The sequence below is a fragment of the Gossypium arboreum genome, chromosome 6 (assembly GCF_025698485.1).
Source record: "Gossypium arboreum isolate Shixiya-1 chromosome 6, ASM2569848v2, whole genome shotgun sequence".
In the NCBI taxonomy this organism is placed as follows: Eukaryota; Viridiplantae; Streptophyta; class Magnoliopsida; order Malvales; family Malvaceae; genus Gossypium; species Gossypium arboreum.
In genome coordinates this window covers 7,579,537-7,601,110 of record NC_069075.1, presented here as the reverse complement: position 1 = coordinate 7,601,110, position 21,574 = coordinate 7,579,537, and the positions used below count along the sequence as shown (strand labels likewise).

Below are 21,574 nucleotides of genomic sequence, written 5' to 3'. Positions count from 1 at the left end.
TGACCCATTCTCTCTAGTTTACTTGGTATAATTCTAGGTATCTTCCCACCATCTTTTAATCAATTCATCAAAGAAACTTTCTAAACACTATTTAGCCTCAAATTCGAAATGTCTTTGTCTTACTACACTGATCATTCCATCTCTCTCATGCTATCTAGAAGAATGGGACAATGATCAGAAAATGAATGACTCAAGTGTTCAACCTGATAACTCGAGAAAAGATTCATCCAATTTATCGTAGCAACTTCACGATCTAGACGCTCTCTTATATTTGTAGATTTGAACCTTCCTCTTTCCTATGTGAACCACCGTCCGATAAAACCTAAATCATTGAGACTACAATCCTCTAACGGCATACAAAATTCTATCATCTGATGCTCTGACCTAAGGCGACCTCCTTTCTTCTTAAAAGAATTTGCAATCTCATTGAAATCCCCTAAAATAACCCAAGGAATAGAGTGGTCGTAGCTTAGCTGTCTAAGGAAATCTCAAGAAGCGCCCCTATACCTTCATCTGGATTTCCATAGAACCCCGTTAACTGCTAAGTGTCACCACATTCATTTTCATGAACCTCTACGTCAATATGAAAAGAGGAGAAACTCTTAAGCCCAACCAAAAAATTCCCTTTCCAGCCCAATAATAACACTAATCTAGAACCTATCGCCCCAATGTCAATTTCATTCTCAAATCTGCACTTCAACCTGACCAATTTCATCTTTTTAGAACTTAATTTTGTTTTCATAAGAAATAAAATTTGGGGATTAATGGCTCTCAACTTATTCTTGAGCCTTTTTATGGTCCGTGATTTCCCCAAATCACGAACGTTCTAGCTTAGTATTTTTATCGTACCCGGCTGTTCTGTTCACCAGAGCTAGCCGATAAATCCAAGGAACCTTTTCCAGTATTAGAACCCAAAAGAGCAAGGGGGCCATTCACTATCCTCTGTCTCTTCTTTCCTTTCAACGTAACAATTGAGTCGTTTTCCTCTTCTAAGACCAAATTCATGGGCCCATACACCAACCCATCATTATTCGAATCATCTTTGCTCCAATTACGCAATTGGCTTTTCCCATTAGTGATATGCTGTTGATTAGATCCCCAAGGGAATTAAGTTGGGATTAATATCTGATTTCCAGGATTTCCCCCTAAATTTTGCCTTGTATCCTTCTCCTCATTTAATAAAATGCTTTGATTGAGACTTTCCAAATTTTCAAAGTTGCACTGTGACCCATCAGCTTCACGCAACCACCTGCTCACTGTTGTGTTCTAACGCCTTGACACCGCACGCAGCGATAAATCCCAGCCAAAAATAATTTTTGATAGCTCAATTCTTAACCGATAAGGGCAATAACTCTCACCATGCCCTAATTTTCCACAAATAAAACAAAACAAACTTAGCTTTTCATACTTAAATCGAGCATAAACAATCATAGACTTCCCAATCTGGATCTTCTTCTTACGTTTCAACGGGGCAGATACGTTCAAACAAACACGAATGTGCATGTGTTTCTTATGGCCCAAGGTCAGTATGAAAGTATCATACTCAAGAAATTTTCCATAGAAATCACTGAATTATTTAGCCATCGTTTCAGTCATCAGCCTTGGGGGTAATTCATGGACTTGTATCCAAAACTCAGTAAAGTTTAACGCCAACGGTGCTGGATGTTCTCCATTTGGAATTCTTTGGAGAATCAACAAACGATTATTAAAGAACCACGGTGTTCCAGCGAGTACCCTATGGATGTCAACCTCGTGAAAAAATTGGAACAGATGCCGTTTTTCCCCTAGATTTGTAATACAAATCCCTCCAATAAGATGCCAGAGATCAGCCATGGTGTTACGCAGTGAAGGAAAATAGACAACACTATCTGTTAGACAACGTCCCACTAGACAGAATTGATAAGTTCATTCCATCACCGCTGCTTCCTCTTGAAATACTTCTTCCTCGTCATCCAATAAACTCAGATTCGCCAACTCTTCTTCCATAAGTTACTCAGCAGCAACGTAACAAAATATTTAAGGAGAAAGAAAACAAAACCAAAATTTGTCAAAGAGAAGGAGAAGAAAATAAAAGAAAAAGAAATCGTGCCAAAAAGCAGACAGAGAAATCGTGCCAAACAGCAGACTATTTTTTTTATTTGGTTAGAATTTAATTACGCTAATTTTGTAATGAAATGATAATTTAAATAGTTAGAAAACGAATAATTAAACCAAGTTTAAGTAGTAATTTGGAAAAAATTCTAGATACACCTATAAAGATAAGTATAGTTCATTAAGCTTAAAATCAAATATGAGTTAAAATGATAAAATTGAAAATTGAGAATATATTATATAAATTTGTCTCACTAATGAAAATGAAAAATATTATTAACCAAAAAGGAAAGAGAAAATATTATATAAAAATAAATAAATAAAGGGTTAAAATGGTAATATTGTTGATTTATAATTTAAGATATTAAATTGATCGAGTCTTAATTCGATTAACATAATATAAAAAGATTTAAGTTTAATTTAATGAAATGTATTATTCTTCTGTTTAAAAAATTATGATAATTATAGTAATTTTGTCAAATTTGTTAAAAAAGAAAAGAAATTAAGATGTCAATTTCACTCGGTTGAATGTAGGCAGAGAAATTTCCCCCCACCTTCCTCAGCCAACCACTATTATTTGCTCTTGTTTATACTCTTTTTGTTCTTTGAACTTTCTTCTGTGTTCTTTTGTCCTTTTTATCTTTACTATTTTAGTTCTTATAGAATAATAAATATTCCCTTCATCTCTCTCCATTTGCTTCTCACCTTTGCTTCTCTCTTTCTTCAACCAATCATGGCCTCTTCTTCAATCCAAGAAGGTAACACTATTGACTCTTCCTTGACTCATCTGTATGTTTTCACTATTTTCTTTTTCATTCTTTTTTGTTGCAAAGTTTGAAACGGATCCTTTAGCTTAAAGATTCACTTTTGATTTATGGGTATTCATTCTTTCTTCAAAATATTTAATGGGTTCTTTTTAAAATAGGAAAACAGCTTAGTTCAGTTGACTTACTGTTTTTTTAATTGAATTTTAGCTTAACTTTAGCTTAGTATATATCGAGATCCTTTGGAGCTTAGTTTTTTAGAAATAATTTGGGAAGTTGGGTTCTTTGATTTTGAATTATGTGGTGGTTTTAGTTAGAAATCAAGAATAAAGATGAAGAAAGTGGAAGGAGGCATCGTTTTTGGTAATTGATTCTTTGATAGGAGCTGAAAATTCGAATTTCTAATTTTTGGTGGTGGGGTTAAGGATTATGACAAAAGTATGGTTTGTTTAGTAATTATATTGATTAGTGATTGATTGTTGATTGTTAAGGTGGAGATATGGATCTGGAGAAAGGACTGGAGAGTCCACATCCGAGTCATAATTCTGGCATGGAAGCTTCGCCAATACCATCACCGTCCTCAACTGCAGCAGCGCCGACTCCGGCTTTGATCCTAACAAATACTGGCAAGCGTATCGATAGAATGGGAAGTAGCCTCACTAGTTGCAGTTCCGGTGTTACAGACCACTCAGCAACACCATCACCCTCGTCTATAGCAAAGACACCAGCTTTGATCCTATCGAATTCTGCTAAGCGAATTGACAGAATGTCCAGTAGCCTCACCAGTTCCAGTTCTGGTACTGGAGAACCCTCGGCAACTCCATCACCATCATCAACAGCAAATGCCCCTGCTCTGGTCCTGTCGAATTCCGGCAAGCGCATTGATCAGGCTGCCAAAAAGAAATACGTGAAGCAGGTAACTGGACGCCATAATGACACTGAGCTGCACTTGGCAGCGCAGCGTGGTGATTTGGCTGCTGTAAAGCAGATTCTTGCCGACATTGATTCTCAGATGATGAAGACTGCGAGTGGGGAAGATTTCGATATGGAGGTTTCAGAGATACAGGCTAGTGTGGTAAACGAGGTGAATGAGTTGGGGGAGACTGCCTTGTTTACTGCTGCAGAGAAAGGGCATCTTGATGTTGTCAAGGAGTTGTTAAAATACTCAAACAAAGAGACCGTTACTAAGAAGAACAAATCTAGGTTTGATCCATTGCATATTGCTGCAAGCCAAGGGCACCATGGTAATGATTTTTAGCTTTCATTTTGTGATTTGGCTTGTGCTGTTATTTGATTTCAATTGGTTAGTCAAGTTCTTGCAAATATGATATTTAGTAAAAGTACTGGTTCAAGTTGGTCTCAAAGTCTGATGAATAAATTTGATGATAAAGCTATGTTTGATAGCTCGAAAGATGTTGGTCAAAGGGGGAGAGAAAATTTTGAACGAAAGAGTAAAAATGGATTACTTTTACTTGGTTGCCTTTGATTAGTGTCATATATAATCCATTCCCTTCAGCAAGTTTTTTTGTCTACGAAAAAACAAAAGAAATTATATTATTTGGGAATTATGATGGAGATTTGAGCCTAAAAAGGTTGTGAACTTTTTCTTTTAACATGTGCAAGACCACATATTCGATATTGTCAAAATAATGTTATGAAATGCTTATCGCCATCTGCTATATGATTTATCGACTATACAGAATGATGAGGTGCCATCCTCTTTCAACCTTTGGAGCAATCTTTCATCGTATTATTAGCTTTTGTTTCTACAGACTAGTAGTCCTATTTCAGTTGTGTTTTGTAGATTCTAGTTTGGAAAGGTGACCCGGGTCCATTCCTTGCAGATATTGTACAGGTACTCCTAGATCATGATCCCAGCCTATGCCAAACATTCGGGCCGTCAAATGCAACCCCTCTTATCTCTGCAGCTACCAAAGGGCATACAGCGGTAGTCAATGAGCTGCTACTGAGAGATGGTGGCTTGCTAGAGGGTACAAGATCAAATGGGAAAAACGCATTACATCTAGCTGCTCGACAGGGGCACATAGATGTCGTAAAAGCGTTGCTGAGCAAAGATGCACAGTTGGCGAGAAGAACTGACAAGAAAGGACAAACGGCATTGCACATGGCTGTTAAAGGACAGAGCTGCGAAGTGGTGAAGTTGCTTCTCGAGGCAGATGCGGCTATTGTGATGCTCCCGGACAAGTTCGGGAACACTGCACTGCATGTCGCCACTAGGAAAAAGAGAGCAGAGGTATAACGTTTCTCTCATTCCTTCTTGCTATAGAGGTAGAAGCATATGTATCACGGATGCTGCATATTATTTTTCCATAATTCGGATGCCGTTCAAATGGTGTGTAGGAGATTATATAGTAATAGAAATTTATGTTCATTAAAACCCAACCACAATTTTGTGCTGCAGTAACATCCTTGAAATAGTTTTAGTAACATGTATGGCACGTTAGAAAGACAAGGTTGAATGCAGCGAGAGATGAGGATGTCATGTTAATATGTATTCAACTGAAAATTTCAATTCTAGACATCAATTTGTTTAGTTAATGGTTTATAGAAGCTATGTTATTTGGATCCAGGTCTACAGGATATGGATGTGTATGCTCTGACTTTTCATTTTTCTTTTCCAACATTTATCTGGACATGGTATGAGGATATAACCCTTGAAGGATCTCTAGATACATAGAAAAACTTTGAAAATATTGAACATATCTGTGTTGGGCGCATAGCCATATTTGACACTCATGCCCAAGTCCAAGTAACATAGATTTCCTATATTTCATGACGTTCCTTACAACTTTTATGAAACTGTTTCATATTAATGAATCTTCATATTTCCTTTGCAGATCGTACATGAGTTGTTGTCCCTTCCTGATACAAATGTCAATGCACTCACCAGAGACCATAAAACAGCCCTTGACTTAGCTGAAGGGCTTCCCCTCTCTGCAGAGTCCACAGAAATAAAGAGCTGCCTTTCTCGCTGCGGTGCTCTCAGAGCTAATGAACTGAATCAACCTAGAGACGAGTTGAGGCAGACTGTGACACAAATTAAGAAAGATGTCCATACGCAGCTTGAGCAAACCAAAAGAACAAACAAAAATGTTCATAATATTTCAAAGGAACTTAGAAAACTCCACCGAGAAGGAATCAATAATGCCACCAATTCCGTGACTGTGGTAGCTGTTCTATTTGCAACTGTTGCTTTTGCAGCTATATTTACCGTGCCTGGAGGAGATCAAGATAGTGGAGTTGCCGTGGTGGTAAAATCAAGTTCTTTTAAAATCTTCTTCATCTTCAATGCTATTGCTCTCTTCACCTCTTTGGCTGTTGTTGTTGTTCAAATTACGTTGGTCCGAGGTGAAACCAAAGCCGAGAAGCAGGTAGTGGAAGTGATTAACAAGTTGATGTGGTTGGCTTCTGTGTGTACTTCAGTTGCCTTTATGGCCTCCTCGTATATAGTGGTTGGCCGGAAACATAAGTGGGCTGCTATTTTGGTTACCGTTGTAGGGGGTCTGATTATGGCTGGGGTTCTTGGCACCATGACTTATTATGTGGTGAGATCGAAGAGGACTAGAAGGAAGAGGGGAAAGAATTCAAGGAGGAGCGGATCCAACTCGTTGCTTCATTCCGACTTCACTAATTCGGAAGTTGAAGTCGATAGGATTTATGCCCTCTAATCTCTGAATCGCTAGCTTTTGTTAATGGAAAAATGGAAGATATGATAGAAATGAGACCCAATATGGCAAATGCGGAAGATAAGATTAAATAAGGATAATAACTTTCAGCATCTGCCTGTTAGTATATGCACCCGGCAAACCCTGCATTCATGGCCATGGATCACGAGGTATGAGCAATTCGTACAACTAATCCAGGACTTCTTAGTTAAGAAGTAAGGAAGAAAATATGCTTATTTGTTGTATGTCCTGTCAAGTTTGTTGAAACCATATGTTAGTTCTTTGGTGGCTAATGGCATGAGTTTCCATCCTTAACAGCGTATTGTTCTCACTTGCATACGATATCAGAGCTTGAATACGACTCGACATTTCTTGGAGCCAAGTCTGGTAAACACTGAATCAATTGTCAGATTCAAACCATTCATATGTTTTCAACTCTTCCAAAGTGTCAATATCTATTAAAACCCTGGCCTTGAATTGTATGAATGATTTAACTTTTGCTGTGATTAAACTGTATTTTTATTGCAATACATGCTTGTTTTTTGGTTTAGTTACAGTGCCCCACAGGGGTGATAGTTGTTGAATTTGCCCCTTTTTTATTATTATTTTTTAAATTTACTGTTTGCAGTTTTTGGAATTTTTAGAAGTTAAATAGAAATAGAATAGAATAAGATTGTGTTAATAAGCCTCTCCATAGAACAGCTGACCACCACAAGAAATAGGCGATGCATTGCAGTGTATCGTCCCAATTTTTTTAGCATTGTTCGGATGCTATTTTCAAGGGACTTACAGATTATAAAAGATATATCGGGAAGAATCTCAAACATTCAACAATCATTACTTCCAGTTTCATTTAAGTTTTGCTCCGATAATATCTTAAGACTGACACAAGCCACTCTATCAAGATAAGGAGAAAATAAAACAAATACAAACCTTACTCTGTTAAGGCTCCACCCAATTTACTCTCTCAAACCCCTGAATCCAGCAGTCTCAACACTGTTCACGATGTGAACTGCTTTCGTTTTAGTGGCTTTTCATACCCTCACAATGTGAGTCACCACTATAAACCATCAAGATACTGTGTTGAAACATATTGATGAAAATTTTCCTAAAAGTTGATATCCTCTGTAAAAAGGTAAAAAAAATTATTTACAATAAAATTAATTGACCAAACTTAGTAAAAAAAGAACTTGTGAATAATAAAATTCATTAGCCAAACACAGTAAAAAAAAACATGTTCTCCATTAAAATTCATTGTGAAATTGTAATATATATGTAAGGGTATAATTTTGTTCAGCCCAAACAAAAATCAAATGAAATAAATAAATAAGTCCAATTATAAAATATGATAGTTCATTTATAAGGCCTGAAAGCCCCAAAAAATTTACAAATCCGATAACTCAAAGTCCAATAAACCCATAACCTAAACTATTTTCAGAAACCCTAAAATCCTAAGTCCCCCTTTGTGCCGCTCCTCCTGCCGCGTCAGCGTGCTCATCGCCTGAGGCCTGACGCTCCCCTGCCGCCGTTGCACCAAAATGGCAAAGGTGCGCTTCCCATTGCCCTCCGTTGACCACGCACCGCTACGTGCAAAGAGAAAATGAAAAGGACAGAAATAGTAGACAGTAGAAATAAAAGCAAGAACAACAAGAAAATTAAAAATAAAAAATGAACCGTATGTAATGGCTATAAAAAGCCATAAAACAAATTGTATTCAAGGGGGGATTTTTTTTAAAAAAAAAAAAAGAAAGGAGAAACCAGATACAAACATTAAAAAAAGAGAGAGGTGATTTTCTCTATTTTATTTTTAAATTCGAATACCTATCGTTTTGCCTTTTGTCACCGTCGGAAACCATCTCCAGCACCCCGAATACCTCATAATCCACTAGGGTTCAAGCGAGGATTTAATGAATGCGAGGTCAAGATTTTCTTCGCTTTATTTTTCTTTTTCTTTTTTTTTTCTATTTTAGAATACATTAGACTTAGATTTGGGTTTTAGATCTTTTTTTTTTAAAAAAAAAGGGACTAAAAAAAAGGCAAATCTTTTTTAGTCACCATCGGCGACAGCTCCCGACAACCTAGTGGCCGGACCTTGGGCTGCGTTCAGAAAACAAAAAGAGTAAGGAAGGGATTTTTTTTAAAGTGTGAAGGAAATGATTTTTTTTTTTTAAGAATTTTTTTGACTTTTATAGGCTTCCGAAACAGTGCCATTTTGGGATTGGCCTTAGACACCCAAATCAGAGTCGTTTTGACATGACCCAAGACCCGACCCAAATGCTAGCAAAGTCGGCGTGTTTTCGCAAAATGGTCTAATTGTGGTCTAGGTCCTTCCGCTTTTTAAATATTTTTCAATATAGTCCTATTTCTGTTTTTTTTCTTTTTAAATTTATACCGTTTAATTTTAAATTCTTTTATTTTGGTCCTTCTGAGAAACAGTGCGCATAAAGAGGCTGGGGATATTTTTCCATTTAGCCCCTGTTCTTTTTATGGTGTTACATTTTTGTCCTTTATTTAGGAATATTTTCCTATTCAGTCTCTGTCCTTTTTAGCACGTTACATTTTAATCCTTATTAATCTATTTATTTTATTATAATTTATGCCCTTAATTTCATTTAAATTTCAATTTAATCCTTTATTTTCAATCTTTTATAAATTGTTTTCTTTCATATTTATTTATTTATTATTTCTTTTACTCTTTATTATGTGTTTAAAAATTATATTGTTTACATTTCCTTATTTGTGTATTTTTGCCTATTTATTATTATTGTCATTATTATTTTATTTTTAGTTTTATTTTTATATCTATTATTTTATTATTTCTTTTATCACTCTCGGCATTTTCACGTCATTTTACATTTATCCTTTTAATTATGCATCTTTCATTTTTATATTTATTTTGAGTCACAATATTTATTTTATTATTTAACAATTATTATCCCTATCATTATTAATCAATGTTATTATCATCATTATTATGATTATATTATTCATGATGCATTACTATTGTTATCGTTAATATCATTTCATTGCTTATATTTTATTTATAATATTAATTGAACTTGTATAGTAGTTTCATTTTTGCTAAGTATTCTATTACATCGCTTAGATAAATTGATGGCATACCATGTTAAATATCATATTCTTCTTTACCCAATGTATGGGAAATAATCAAAATCGAGGCAATATTCATTATTCATGGAATTAGGGGAGTCGTGCTCCTAACTTACGGAGTATGATCTCTTTCTAAAACCGAAATGATCCAATATCCCATTTAAAATGATAAAAAAGGATTTAAGTAACGATCAAATGGCGTTTATTTTTGTTTTCGAGGATTTAAGCAATTGTATCCTAACTTACGGGATGTGATTCTTTCTTCTTGATTAACTTGAAATAAGTTCTTTTCGTGAAAATTAATTTACTTAAGTAAAAAGGGGTCGTGTTTTAAACTCCCTTCAAATTTTCAATTCTCGACACTAAAACACCAAGTAATCTACTATGTATCAATTTTGGGCGTCACGAGGGTACTAACCCTTCCTCCTGCGTAACCGACTCCTGAACCCATTTCCTAGATTTTGTTGACAGAAAAGTATCGTTTTAAATATAACATTTTATTAAAATGAGTTTTGATCCGATCATACCTAATAAAAAAGATTTGTGGCGACTCTTATTTTCGTTCTTTTTTAAATATAAGTCGATCTCAAAAAGGGGTTTCGACAATATAAATATATATTATCTATATATATACGTGTGTATTTTCAAAGTTACAAGAAAGACATGCAACATTCTACAATATACACCAAAGACTTGCAATAAAGATACTAGTTAAGTGCATACAATAAGGATCATGACTTTTGCACACTATAAAGACACTTTTACATAACAATAGTGTGTATTGTGTTCAAATATGTGTGTAAAAGTTTATTTCTTGGTTTTCTATAATGTAGTTAATGATGATTTTTTAGTTATGAAATTATTTTTGATGCATGTGGTAATATAATATTTGTTAAACATATTTGGACTTGATTGGAGAAATTAAATAATAGTGTTTAGGTTTGCATTAAGTTTAGGGATATATTAAAATAAAAGTTTATTGTTGATTTTGTAGAAGGGTGAAAATGGTATGGATTAAACACAGAGTCATTATACATTTGGGGGTAATTTAGTCAAAATTTCTATGTTAAGCTATGTTGGGGGCAAGAGGTGAAATGGGATTTAGATATTATTTTATATAATATGGAACATTTGCTGAAATAGTTCAAGAATCAGGAGATGGGAATGTTCAGAGCTTTGCATATTTAGAATAAAGTTTAGTGTTAGAGAAAGAGCTTAGGGTTTGTTATGATAATTCATCCTTTATTACCCTTAGTAATCACTTAACTAATGTTGGCCATATGCATATTTCTATAGAGCATTATGTTAGTGTACTTATTTTGTAAGAAGATATCCGACAATTGACCTTTAACCTTTTTAGAGGACCTAGTCATCTTTCAAAGAAAAAAGATGACCTAGTTAATGTAGTTAATGAGGGCGTAAAGTGAGCTGAAAAGATAAATAAGGAGGGTGTGAGTTTAGGGGAAGAGATAAACAAGGAAGGTGTAGCGTTAATTGAAGGGGTAAATGAGTCTAACAGTAAGGTAGGTAGCAATGAGTCAAAACTTAGGGGAGGAAGAAATACAATCCGAGGTAAATGTTACGAGCCTTGTTAGGGAGAAAAATGCAACTGCTGGGGATAGTGAGGATAGTGTGTAGAATGCTAACTATATTGATAGCAATGATATACGAAGTTATACCTAGTAACTTAGATGCGGGAGATTGTGTTTAAAAAATCTAGAAAATTTAGATGCAATAAGCCTGTTCCATTAAGGTTTGAGTTAAGGATGATATTTAAGGGACCTAAGTAATTTTAAGAGGCACTTTCGGCTTATGTTGTTAAGAATAGGTGTAACATTAGGTTTGTTAGAAATGAGGGTAACAAGTCTAAAGTGTAAGGCCGAAGGGTGTCCATCTTAGCATATACAACTAGGGTTAATGTAGATGAGTCTTATATTTGATTTTTATAAATGGCTACAAATGTTCCATATCCTTTAACAACCAAAGAGTTAATTATAGGTTTATATGCAGATATTTCATAGTAAGATTAGGATTGTTCATAAGTTCAAGTGGCTAAAGAGGAATTGAAGGTTGAATTGACTAAAAATGTGCCTTGGAGGGATAAGAAATGGTGTCTAAAACAAATTAGATGAATGGTTCAATTTGAATTCAATAGATTGTTTTGATTATGTTTTTGCATTAAGGCAAGTAGATCCTAACTATAGTTTTAAGCTAATGGTTGAGAGACCTACTCCTAATGAGGCACCAAAATTCAAGAGGTTGTATATATGTTTTGGGGATTTGAAAGAAGATTTTAGGAAATACTTGAGGGATGTTGTAAGTTTAGTTGAATGTTTTCTAAATGATAGGTTCAAAGGTGAAATATTGAGTGTTGTTGGAAGGGTTGGAAACAAACAGATTTTCCCCATAGCTTAACTTTAGTTGAGGTTGAAAATATGGAGACATGGGCTTGGTTTCTCAAGCTCCTTCAAATTGATCTTTGTCTGTAATATGGTTACGACATCACTCTTATTTTTTATATGCAAAAGATGTGTAAAGTTTATTATTTCAAACTGATTCTTTAAAATTGATATCTATATTAGTTTTTTTAATTTACACTCTTATTTCTATTGCGGGGTTGTTAGAAGAGATCCTATTTATCTTCTCAAGTGTTGAGTACATGTACGTAAATTGGAAGATTGAGCACAAGGATGCTAATCAACAAAAAAAAGTTTTTTTAAGCTATGCTCCAAATATAGGGAGCTAATTGAAATATTTAACGAAATATTGAATTAAGCTTGACGATTAGATAGTTAGTGCACTTTCTAGATGTCCTAAGTTTATATCACTCCTTTCTCATTTCTTTTTTTCTTACTTTCAACAATCTAGAATAAAAGCCACATCAAAACAAATATTATTTAACAAGAAATAAGCGTTCGCCTAATGGTAACACACTTGCTTCTCCCCTTTGCATAATCAAGTTTGAGCCACCTCATTCCCAAGTCCATTTTATTTTCAACAGGAGGGGAAATTACCATGCAACCTTAAAGATTTGAAAACTCTAGCTATTTAGTCATTCTTTTCCTAATTACCCTAGGATTTTGTTTCCTTTTCCAATTCAATTAGAATTTTCCCACAACTCTCTTTTATCTTCTTCTTCTCTTTTCTTTCCTTTTTCTTTTCATCAAAATTTCATTCCATTGCTGAGAATTATTTTGTTCTTCTGAATCAAAATTAATTTCTGTTTGAAACGTTTTCTACCAGATTCGTAATTGTCGTCTGTAACACCCTTAATCTTTACCAACAACCGGTAAGTATGACTCAATCCCGATGTTTGATCTTGAATCTTTATAGAATTTCTATCTAACGATAATCTTGTGATCGATTAAGCAAGTTTTCTTGGTTTTAAATCAAATCTTTTATTAATCTTGACGGAACTTGGAAATCAAACGTTAACCCATGTGAAATTGTCGATTGAATGACTTGAGTTAGGTGAACCAAACCAGTTTTGATCAAGAAAGACGTTGTTCGGGCTACCAGTTAAAGGTGTGTGTTCTTTTACAAGCAAAACAGGGTAAACCGTACCTAGGATTAGGACCACACGTTCTGCACATAGGCGTGTGGACCACACATCCCCTCACACGACAATGTGCCTTTAGAACCCTAGAATAGTTCGAATCTCACACGGCCAAGAGCCCTCCACATGGTTTTGTCCCTCTTATAGGATAATTTTTCAAATGCCACATGGCCATTGTCTGTTACACAGTTTGGCCATACGGCTGTGTAAGCCCTTCACATGGCTTCAACCCTCCCACAAAGCCCAGCTATACGACCTTATGACCCCTATTTTTTCAGATTTTATAATTTTGCCCAGAATTTTATAAATTATTCTGTTTAGTCTCTAAATAGTCCCTGAACTATTTTTAAAGTTTTTATTTCTTGCAGTTGAACCCTTGATAATATGAGTATTAGAATGCATGATCTGAATGACCGAATTCTTAATGTATATGCATGATATGTGAATAAGATATGTCTATTGAATTCGTAATACTGATTGTATGTACATCATGTCGTATGATATTGTTAATCCACACACATGATAAGCATGTCTTTTGCTACTGTATTGATTTGTTATAAGCATGTTAATTGCTACAGTATTGATTCGTTATAAGCATATTATTTGCTACTGTTTCTAGCTGTTAAAAGCATATAGATTGCTATCGTACAATTTCTTCACTATTTTCATTAAAAAAAAGTTAATTTTAATCTTCTATTAATTAAAGAATACTCTCATAACTCACTATTCAATATTTTCTTTAAAAAATAATTTTAATCCCTTAAAAAGTTAATTTCAATCCCACACATGCTAGAGAGCATTCCCATACTCACACTTAGCCCAAGTGCCAATTTATTCACTATTTTTATTAAAAATTCTTTAAAAAATAATTTTAATCCCTTAAAAAGTTAATTTCAATCCCACACATGCTTGAGAACTCCCATGCTCATATTTACCCTATAAATAAGTGTTAGTTTCTTCATTATTTTTATTAAAAAAATAGTTTTAATCCCACATTGACTAGAAAACACTCGCACATCTCACATTTACCTTATAATTAAGTGACAATTTTTCACTATTTTTATTAAAAGTTAATTTTAATCCCACATTGACTAGATAATACTCTCATACTTCACTTATTCATTATTTTTAATTTTTCATTGAAAATTAATTTTAATCCACCTTGGCTAGAGAGCACTCTCATGCTCACACTTACCCTCAATTTCTTTACTATTTTATTCTATAAATAAGTACCAATTTCTTCATTATTTTTATTACAAAGTTAATTTTAATTTTAAATTTAAATTTAATTAAATCTTTAATACTCCCATGTTTACACTTACCCTATAAGTAGTATCAATTTCTTCACTATTTTACCCTATAAATAAGTGTAAATTTCTTCATTATTTTTATTAAAATTTAATTTTAAATTTAACATTCCTATATTCACACTTACCTTATAAATAATTGTCAACCTCTTCACTATTTTACTTTATAAATAAATGCTACTTTCTTTACTATTTTTATTAAAAGTTAAATATAAATATAAATTTAATTAAATCTCAATTTATGCACTTACATTATAGTATGCATGCGTAAATATTATATATATAAAAAGTATGAACTAATTAAATCTTTATAAGTGCACTAAATTATAGTATGTGTAAATATTTTATATGTAAAAAAATGAATTAATTAACACCTCTTTGATTCAATGTAATGGTATGTCATTATAATTCAATTCTATGGACTCACCACAAACCATTGTTTGGTTCAGTAGAATACCTATTATCAGTGTTGTTGTTTAGCTCTCTATTCCCACTAATCACTGAATAGATGCTGAATATTGTTTTTTGTCCTAACCTCTGAATTGCACATTCAAAGCACGATAGGAATGCTGAAAGATTACTTTTTCATTTTTGCGATTATTTTTTCATCATCATTCTTCACATTCATTCCCTTCTCCATTTTCAAAGCCCTAAAACACCGTTGCCTTCACTAATTAAAGGTGCATTGATTGCTTTATAATTATAATCATTATTACCATATGCACATATTAAATTATTTAAATTATTAAATTATTTTTAATAAAATTATCTAAAATTTTATAAAAGTACATACACAATTTTAAAAATTATGAATAAATGAATACTTATTTTTCTCAATTTCTAATATGATATTTATTTATTAAAACTATAATTTTATAAATAAATCAATTTAAGGAAAAAACCATGAAGAAGACTTAAGCATCCAAATTTTCTTTTTTTTTCAACATTAACTTAGATAGAAAATATAAAAACTAAGGACTAAAATTGTTATTATATCAATTTAAAAATGTCACTTAATAGTAAAAAAAAATAATTCCGGAAACATTAGTGACCAATTTGTAACTTTTTTAGTTAAGTGACCAAAACAAAAACTTATTCATAGCTTAGCGACTAATGATATGGTTTATCCTTTTAAAAAAAAGTTCGGTCAGTGAGCTCTAAGAGACGATTGGTATTACAGATCAATACCTATTGACATGTAGAAGAACATACCTTAAATTCAAGTGGATTTGATGGCTAGTATCGAAGGTCGAAAAAAATTGTTTAGATTTTGGTTTGCAGATTTATGGCGTTCAAAGCTTTCTTATGAAAAAAAATTGAACTATAGAAGAGAAGGGAAATGAGAGCTTTCAAGTGGTGCAGGTGGTGTCAATAGAGAATGTCATACGACGACAATTTTAACAAACTAGTGACTTATATGAAAACTTTAGAATAATCCAATGATCATTTTGTAACTTTTTTAAGTTAAGCGACTAAAAGGTAAACTTAATAATAGTTTAGTGACCTTAAATAAATTTACCCCATTATTTATTATGACAATTAAAAAACGGCAGGATGGTTAGTCATTTAACGGTTAGGCCCTGGGTAAAGTTTGAACAATTGAGTCACCAAAACGAAAATTTGTCCATAGTTAAATCACGAACGAGCTAGTTTAATCAAACTTTTAAACAGCTATCAAACGACGCCGTGTCATATCAAAGATATGATTTTCTAGCGTTTCTTTTCCTACCAAAATTGTAGAGAAGGGAAATAAAAATAAAGCCTGAGCCGAGAGCGAGATAGAGAGAGCCAAAACCCTTGCCGAAAATTCCTAACCCTAGAAAATGGAGAAAGATAAACACGCAACCAAACGCTCCCGAGACGGCGACGGCCGGCACCACCGTGACTCCGATCACCACCACGACAGCCGCGATTCCCACCGGCGATCCGATCATAGATCTTCCACATCGCGCCGTGACGAGCGCGAGAGATCTTTTGAGAGGGAAGGTTCGAGAGATAGGAAGCATCGTGAGGGTTCCTATGAAGAAGTTGAAGCGAAGAGGAAGAGGAAAGAGAGGGAAGAGAGTGAGGAGAGGGGAGAGAAGAGGAGTAAACTTGGAGAAGAAAACAGAAGAGAAAAGAGAGAGAGGAGGAGATTTGGGGATAAGGCTAAAGAAGATGATGAAATTGAGTTCTCCAATGGCGCCAATGGTGGTGATCCAGTTCAAAATGTGAGTCTTTTATGTTCTTTTTTTGCTACTTTTATCTTTGCGATAATTGTTCTTTCTTGTTTGCTTGGTTTTGGTAGATGAATAGAAAAAAATGCACTTAAAATTTAACTGGTGATAACAATTCTAGAGCATTCTATGACGAGCTTGTTATGAATTTGAATCTAATATGATTTAGTTTTCTATCATTTTCTTTTGCTTTGAAGCAAATTTTTATGTAATGAGAAGAAAATAGTATAAGTAGCAAGTATAATAACTTCGATTGTAGATTTAACCTTACTGCTTTATGTTTAGTAATCTAGTCTGTATCAGTTTAAGTTTGTCTGGGATTATAAAGGAAGCTTAAACTTGTTTAGTTGATTTTATGTAGTTTTCTGGGATTTAAATTGACATTGCGGATGCATTTTTTGGTCACCTTTTTGTGGACATAATAAATGCTATTGCATTCAATTGTGATAAATGTTGGCCATGAATATTGGTGGCTGAGAGAGATAGCGGCTGTAATGTCACATTGTGGGCATTGCTTAAATGCACATTTGAACATTGAATTCCCTTGATATTATGCATTTCTTTCAAATGGCTATTCCTACTAGGAGTGAATTGTTACATTCTTGCATTATGGTATACATTGTGTTTAAACCACGGTGAGTTAGTACTTAGTACATGAATTTTTGAACTTGTTTGTTGGAATTTCTTTTTCCTAGTTGTTTCCTTGTGTTGCTAGTTACATTGATTTGTGGCCAGAGTCATAGTTGTTGCCGTCTTACATTTGCAGCTAATCCAAGGCTTGTAGAAAATAGAAGATCATATTACATGATTTAATACATGATTTAATGCATGTTGCTCTGACTCTTCTTTTTTCTTGAAGTGTTTGACTGGCACCATGTTTGATGCATATCGGACATGGGTATGAAGATTGACTCTTCAAGTGCATGGAAAAAATTAGAAAAAATTGAATATAATGATGACACACAATACCATTTCTGATACTCACATTCGAGTTCAAGTAACTTAGATTTGATGAACTTTCAAGGAACTTATCCATCTTCTGTTGTCTATTGTTAATAAAATGTTTCACCATTTTTGGCTCAAGAATATATGCTAACTCAAGCATGACTAAAAAGCTTAGATATTGGCTAACATCACATGCTAGCATGAGATCTGAAATGTATAATGATGCACAATGTTGTTTGAACAAAAATATGGGATGTATCAGGTTTTAATGGAGTTATTTGATATTATGCTAATTTAAAATTGATCTGAAGTTATATCTTATTGCCAAGTTGTAAGTCTGCATGCTGATGTAATTTACTTTTTTTCATACCTGAAGGGTGCTGCTCAGGCATCATTACCGAAGACTGGTCACCCCCTTCCTACCAAGGTATCTTCGATTTCTACTGCTGAAAATAAAGCATATAGTGTTACCGGATCTCATGAGGTTACTGGATCTAGTACAGATGGCTCTTCTACTGGGAAAAGTGGTGCAAACCTCTCTCTTGATGCCTTAGCCAAAGCGAAAAAGGCTTTACAAATGCAGAAAGAATTAGCTGAGAAACTGAAGAAGATACCCTCAGTAAGTTCATCTTTTTCATTTTTCCGTTTTGTCCGGATGTTTTAAATTAAAAATATTCATGTTGTATTGGTATTGTTTGGTGTAGTTGAACAAAGGCCCTAGCTCGAGTTCAGTAGTGACTACTGGAACAGTTCAACGACCAGTCTCAACTGTGCCTACATCTGTTGCCACTGGACCATCAAGCTCATCAGTTCCCCCTGCCTCTGCAGCAGTAGCTTCTGTGAAGCCACCTACTACTGGCATGCCTGCTGTTCCGGGCCTTGCGTCAATACCCAATTTAGAAGCTGTTAAACGTGCTCAGGAGCTGGCTGCTAAGATGGGATTCCGCCAGGACCCTCAGTTTGCTCCTCTAATAAACTTGTTTCCCGGACAGGTGCAAGTAGATGTTCCAGTTCCACAGAAACCTACGAAGGCACCTGTTCTCCGTGTTGATGCACTCGGTAGAGAAATTGATGAGCACGGTAATATCATAAATGTGACTAAACCAAGTAATCTTAGCACCCTCAAGGTTCGTGAAATTTGTTGTCTTGGTGCAATTGTTGTTATGTTCTTGCTTTCAAGTCTATTTATGTGCTGTTCTTTAACTCAATCCATTTGATATTTCAGGTCAACATTAACAAGCAAAAGAAAGATGCATTTCAGATCCTTAAACCTGAACTGGAGGTGGATCCAGAATCAAATCCACATTTTGATGCACGGATGGGAATCGATAAGAACAAGCTTCTTAGACCGAAAAGGATGACTTTTCAGTTTGTAGAGGAAGGGAAATGGTCAAAAGATGCGGAGGTCATCAAATTGAAGGTATTATTGTGTTTTTATTTGTTTGATCATTTTATTAGTTGCTTGGTTTTGTGATAATTGTCTTTTTATTACAGAGTCAATTTGGAGAAGCAAAAGCGAAAGAGCTAAAAGCAAAGCAAGCACAATTGGCAAAGGCAAAGGCTGATATAAATCCAAATTTAATTGAGGTGTCGGAAAGAATTATAACAAAGGAGAAACCAAAAGACCCAATTCCTGAAATAGAGTGGTGGTAAGTCGATATTCCTTTCATTATCATCTAATTTTAAGTTCACATATGTTTAATTAATTCAATCACATTGGAGATCTTGGTTGATTCAACATCTCTTCAAATTAAACCTGAAAAATCCATCAGCTGGGAATTATTTGTGAGAAAGATTCATTTATTGCTAAAAATGCAGTTCATTGCAATGATTGTTTTTGTTTTTCTTCTCTCTGGTTAGGCTGTAATTATTGGGTTGCATCTTCGTTTTCCCATAGAGGAGTTTGTTTTGATACCATACTGTTCGCTAAGCAAAAGTTTGAAACCCCTGCCTTCTTGATTTTGTTAGTAATATTCAAACTGAGACTCGAGGCGTGCAATGCTATTCACCATGTGTAAAGCCGAAAAACTTTGCATTTATTTTCAGCATCATATGTAATTTCTGTATAAATAAATTAAAAGGAGGTACTACAATCTATGTCATTTGAACTCAGGTATGAGTGTCAGATATGAGTATATATATTTAAAGTTTTCCATTTATTTGATGGGTCTTTGGACCATATTCACATATCTATGTCTGAATATGTGTTGGACATGGGTATTTTAAGAAAAATGAAGAGCCAGAGCGACATGGATTAGAACTGCTAGGTTATTTCATATTTTTGAGTTCCCTTTTTCTCACTGTGTTTTGTTTGGGGAAATATTTATTGTTGTATTGCAGGGATTTACCTATTCTGGTTTCGGGTTCCTACGATGATATCCCTGATGGTGTGCTGTGTGAAGATAAACTGAAGGAGGAGAAAATCACAATATATGTTGAACATCCTCGTCCGATTGAGCCTCCTGCTGAGCCAGCTCCCCCACCACCTCAGCCCCTGAAGCTAACCAAGAAGGAGCAGAAGAAACTTCGGACTCAGCGACGTCTGGCCCGGGAGAAGGATAAACAGGAGATGATTAGACAAGGCCTGATAGAACCTCCGAAGCCAAAAGTTAAGTTGAGCAATTTAATGAAAGTTTTAGGCTCCGAAGCTACCCAAGATCCTACTAAGCTTGAAATGGAAATCCGAAGTGCTGCTGCTGAGCGGGAACAAGCTCATGTCGACAGGAACATTGCTCGCAAGCTTACTCCTGCCGAGCGCCGTGAAAAGAAAGAGAGAAAGCTTTTTGATGACCCAAATACGGTGGAGACTATTGTTTCGGTTTACAGGATCAATGACCTCTCTGATCCCAAGACCCGCTTCAAAGTTGATGTTAATGCCCAAGAAAATCGGTTGACTGGTTGTGCTGTGATTTCCGAGGGCATTACTGTTGTAGTAGTGGAAGGTGGAAGCAAATCCATTAAGAGGTATGGGAAGCTCATGCTTCGGAGAATCAACTGGGCTGAAGCTGTAAAAGATGACAAGGACGGAGATGAAGATGAAGACGAAGAGAAACCGCCTAACAAGTGTGTGCTGGTTTGGCAAGGTAGCGTTGCAAAATCAAGTTTCAACAGGTTCTCGGTTCACGAGTGCATCACCGAAGCAGCCGCGAAAAAGGTATTTGCTGATGCAAGAGTTGCCCATTACTGGGACCTTGTGGTTAATTTCTCTGAGAATGATTTTTGATTTATTGAAAAGCTTCAAGGAAAACAGCTAGACTTTATTAAGAACTACTTCCTCCAAGCCTTTTGGTTCGGTTGTGTTCATTGCGAAATACCTTTATCGAGGTCTGTTTGTTGAATGATCAGATTCAGCCCGAATTTGAGCATCGTATTATCAACAGCTGCTTAGACCTAAGGTCGATCTGAAATATGAATAAGAAATTTCGCTTGAATCCGATACATGTCACACCAAAAGTGTGCTGTTGTTACTTAGGACATGAATATAAATTGCAGGTTTTAACCATTTTTGTTTTATCGATTTGATTTTTTAATTCATCCATCAGACTGAATTTCCTATATCGTCCAAAACCAGATTTTTTTTATTTAGTGTACTGGCAGGAACTAAGTTTGGTCAAATTTGCTCCATTTTTTTTTATTTTTTATTTTAAGACGCAAACCAATAGAGCAAATCGGAACACAAAATCGAAAATCTAACAAGCTGTTCAATCTTCCTTGTGTTCTTCCTGAAATGCCTTTATAAAGGATTTGAGTGTGAATATCAAATCTTCTGGAGTTGGTTCAGTTTCTTTTCTAAATTTTTATCATATATGTTTGGGTCATATTTCCTTCAGTTTCAGAGATAAGTATTGAAAAGTCTGAATGAGTCCTAATAAAGCATATCTGGAGACTTAATTTTCTT

At 34.7% G+C, this 21,574-nt stretch overlaps 3 protein-coding genes across 10 annotated transcripts in view; 2 read left to right on the top strand and 1 right to left on the bottom strand.

The window, feature by feature from the left end:
- LOC108484732 (caffeoylshikimate esterase-like) overlaps positions 1-8,003 on the bottom strand; it is a 99,944-nt gene extending 91,941 nt beyond the window's left edge. For 2 of the 6 annotated variants that reach the window (XM_053029617.1, XM_053029618.1), the window contains exon 1: positions 3,701-3,752. In XM_053029617.1, coding sequence (XP_052885577.1) covers positions 3,701-3,737 — 37 coding nt within the window. In that variant the 5' untranslated portion in view covers positions 3,738-3,752. Of the gene's footprint in view, positions 1-2,638; positions 2,644-3,700; positions 3,753-7,998 lie in introns of those variants that run through there. The other 4 variants (XM_053029622.1, XM_053029649.1, XM_053029621.1 and 1 more) reach the window with 4 other exon arrangements.
- On the top strand, positions 2,607-7,091 carry LOC108486369 (ankyrin repeat-containing protein ITN1-like). 2 transcript variants are annotated; one of them, XR_008284218.1, is made up of 5 exons: positions 2,607-2,849; positions 3,347-4,099; positions 4,700-5,109; positions 5,714-6,711; positions 6,860-7,091. XR_008284218.1 is itself a non-coding variant. In XM_017790396.2 (4 exons), the coding sequence occupies exons 1-4, from the start codon at positions 2,825-2,827 to the stop codon at positions 6,542-6,544; spliced, it is 2,019 nt and encodes a 672-aa protein (XP_017645885.1). In that variant the 5' UTR covers positions 2,607-2,824; the 3' UTR covers positions 6,545-7,091. The 2 variants fall into 2 exon arrangements, 1 of the variants encoding a protein (XP_017645885.1); XM_017790396.2 differs by having other exon boundaries at positions 5,714-7,091.
- An 8,183-nt stretch (positions 8,004-16,186) lies between the features above and the next one.
- LOC108486468 (protein RDM16-like) lies at positions 16,187-21,107 on the top strand. 2 transcript variants are annotated; one of them, XM_053029748.1, is made up of 7 exons: positions 16,645-16,725; positions 18,053-18,103; positions 18,180-18,295; positions 18,381-18,803; positions 18,902-19,096; positions 19,171-19,325; positions 20,017-21,107. In XM_053029748.1, exons 3-7 carry the CDS (start codon positions 18,254-18,256, stop codon positions 20,897-20,899), a joined length of 1,698 nt encoding a protein of 565 aa, XP_052885708.1. In that variant the 5' UTR covers positions 16,645-16,725; positions 18,053-18,103; positions 18,180-18,253; the 3' UTR covers positions 20,900-21,107. The 2 variants fall into 2 exon arrangements, with proteins under 2 accessions (XP_017646019.1, XP_052885708.1); XM_017790530.2 differs by having other exon boundaries at positions 16,187-16,725; positions 18,053-18,295.
- Positions 21,108-21,574: the final 467 nt, after the last annotated feature.

Coding starts and splice junctions, on each gene's coding strand:
- LOC108486369 (XM_017790396.2), top strand. CDS start 2,825: ATGGCCTCTTCTTCAATCCAAGAAG. Junction 4,100..4,699: donor TGCAAGCCAAGGGCACCATG/GTAATGATTTTT, acceptor CATTCCTTGCAG/ATATTGTACAGGTACTCCTA. Junction 5,110..5,713: donor CTAGGAAAAAGAGAGCAGAG/GTATAACGTTTC, acceptor TTTCCTTTGCAG/ATCGTACATGAGTTGTTGTC.
- LOC108486468 (XM_017790530.2), top strand. CDS start 16,339: ATGGAGAAAGATAAACACGCAACCAAACGCTCCCGAGACGGCGACGGC. Junction 16,726..18,052: donor GTGGTGATCCAGTTCAAAAT/GTGAGTCTTTTA, acceptor TCATACCTGAAG/GGTGCTGCTCAGGCATCATT. Junction 18,296..18,380: donor AACTGAAGAAGATACCCTCA/GTAAGTTCATCT, acceptor TGTTTGGTGTAG/TTGAACAAAGGCCCTAGCTC.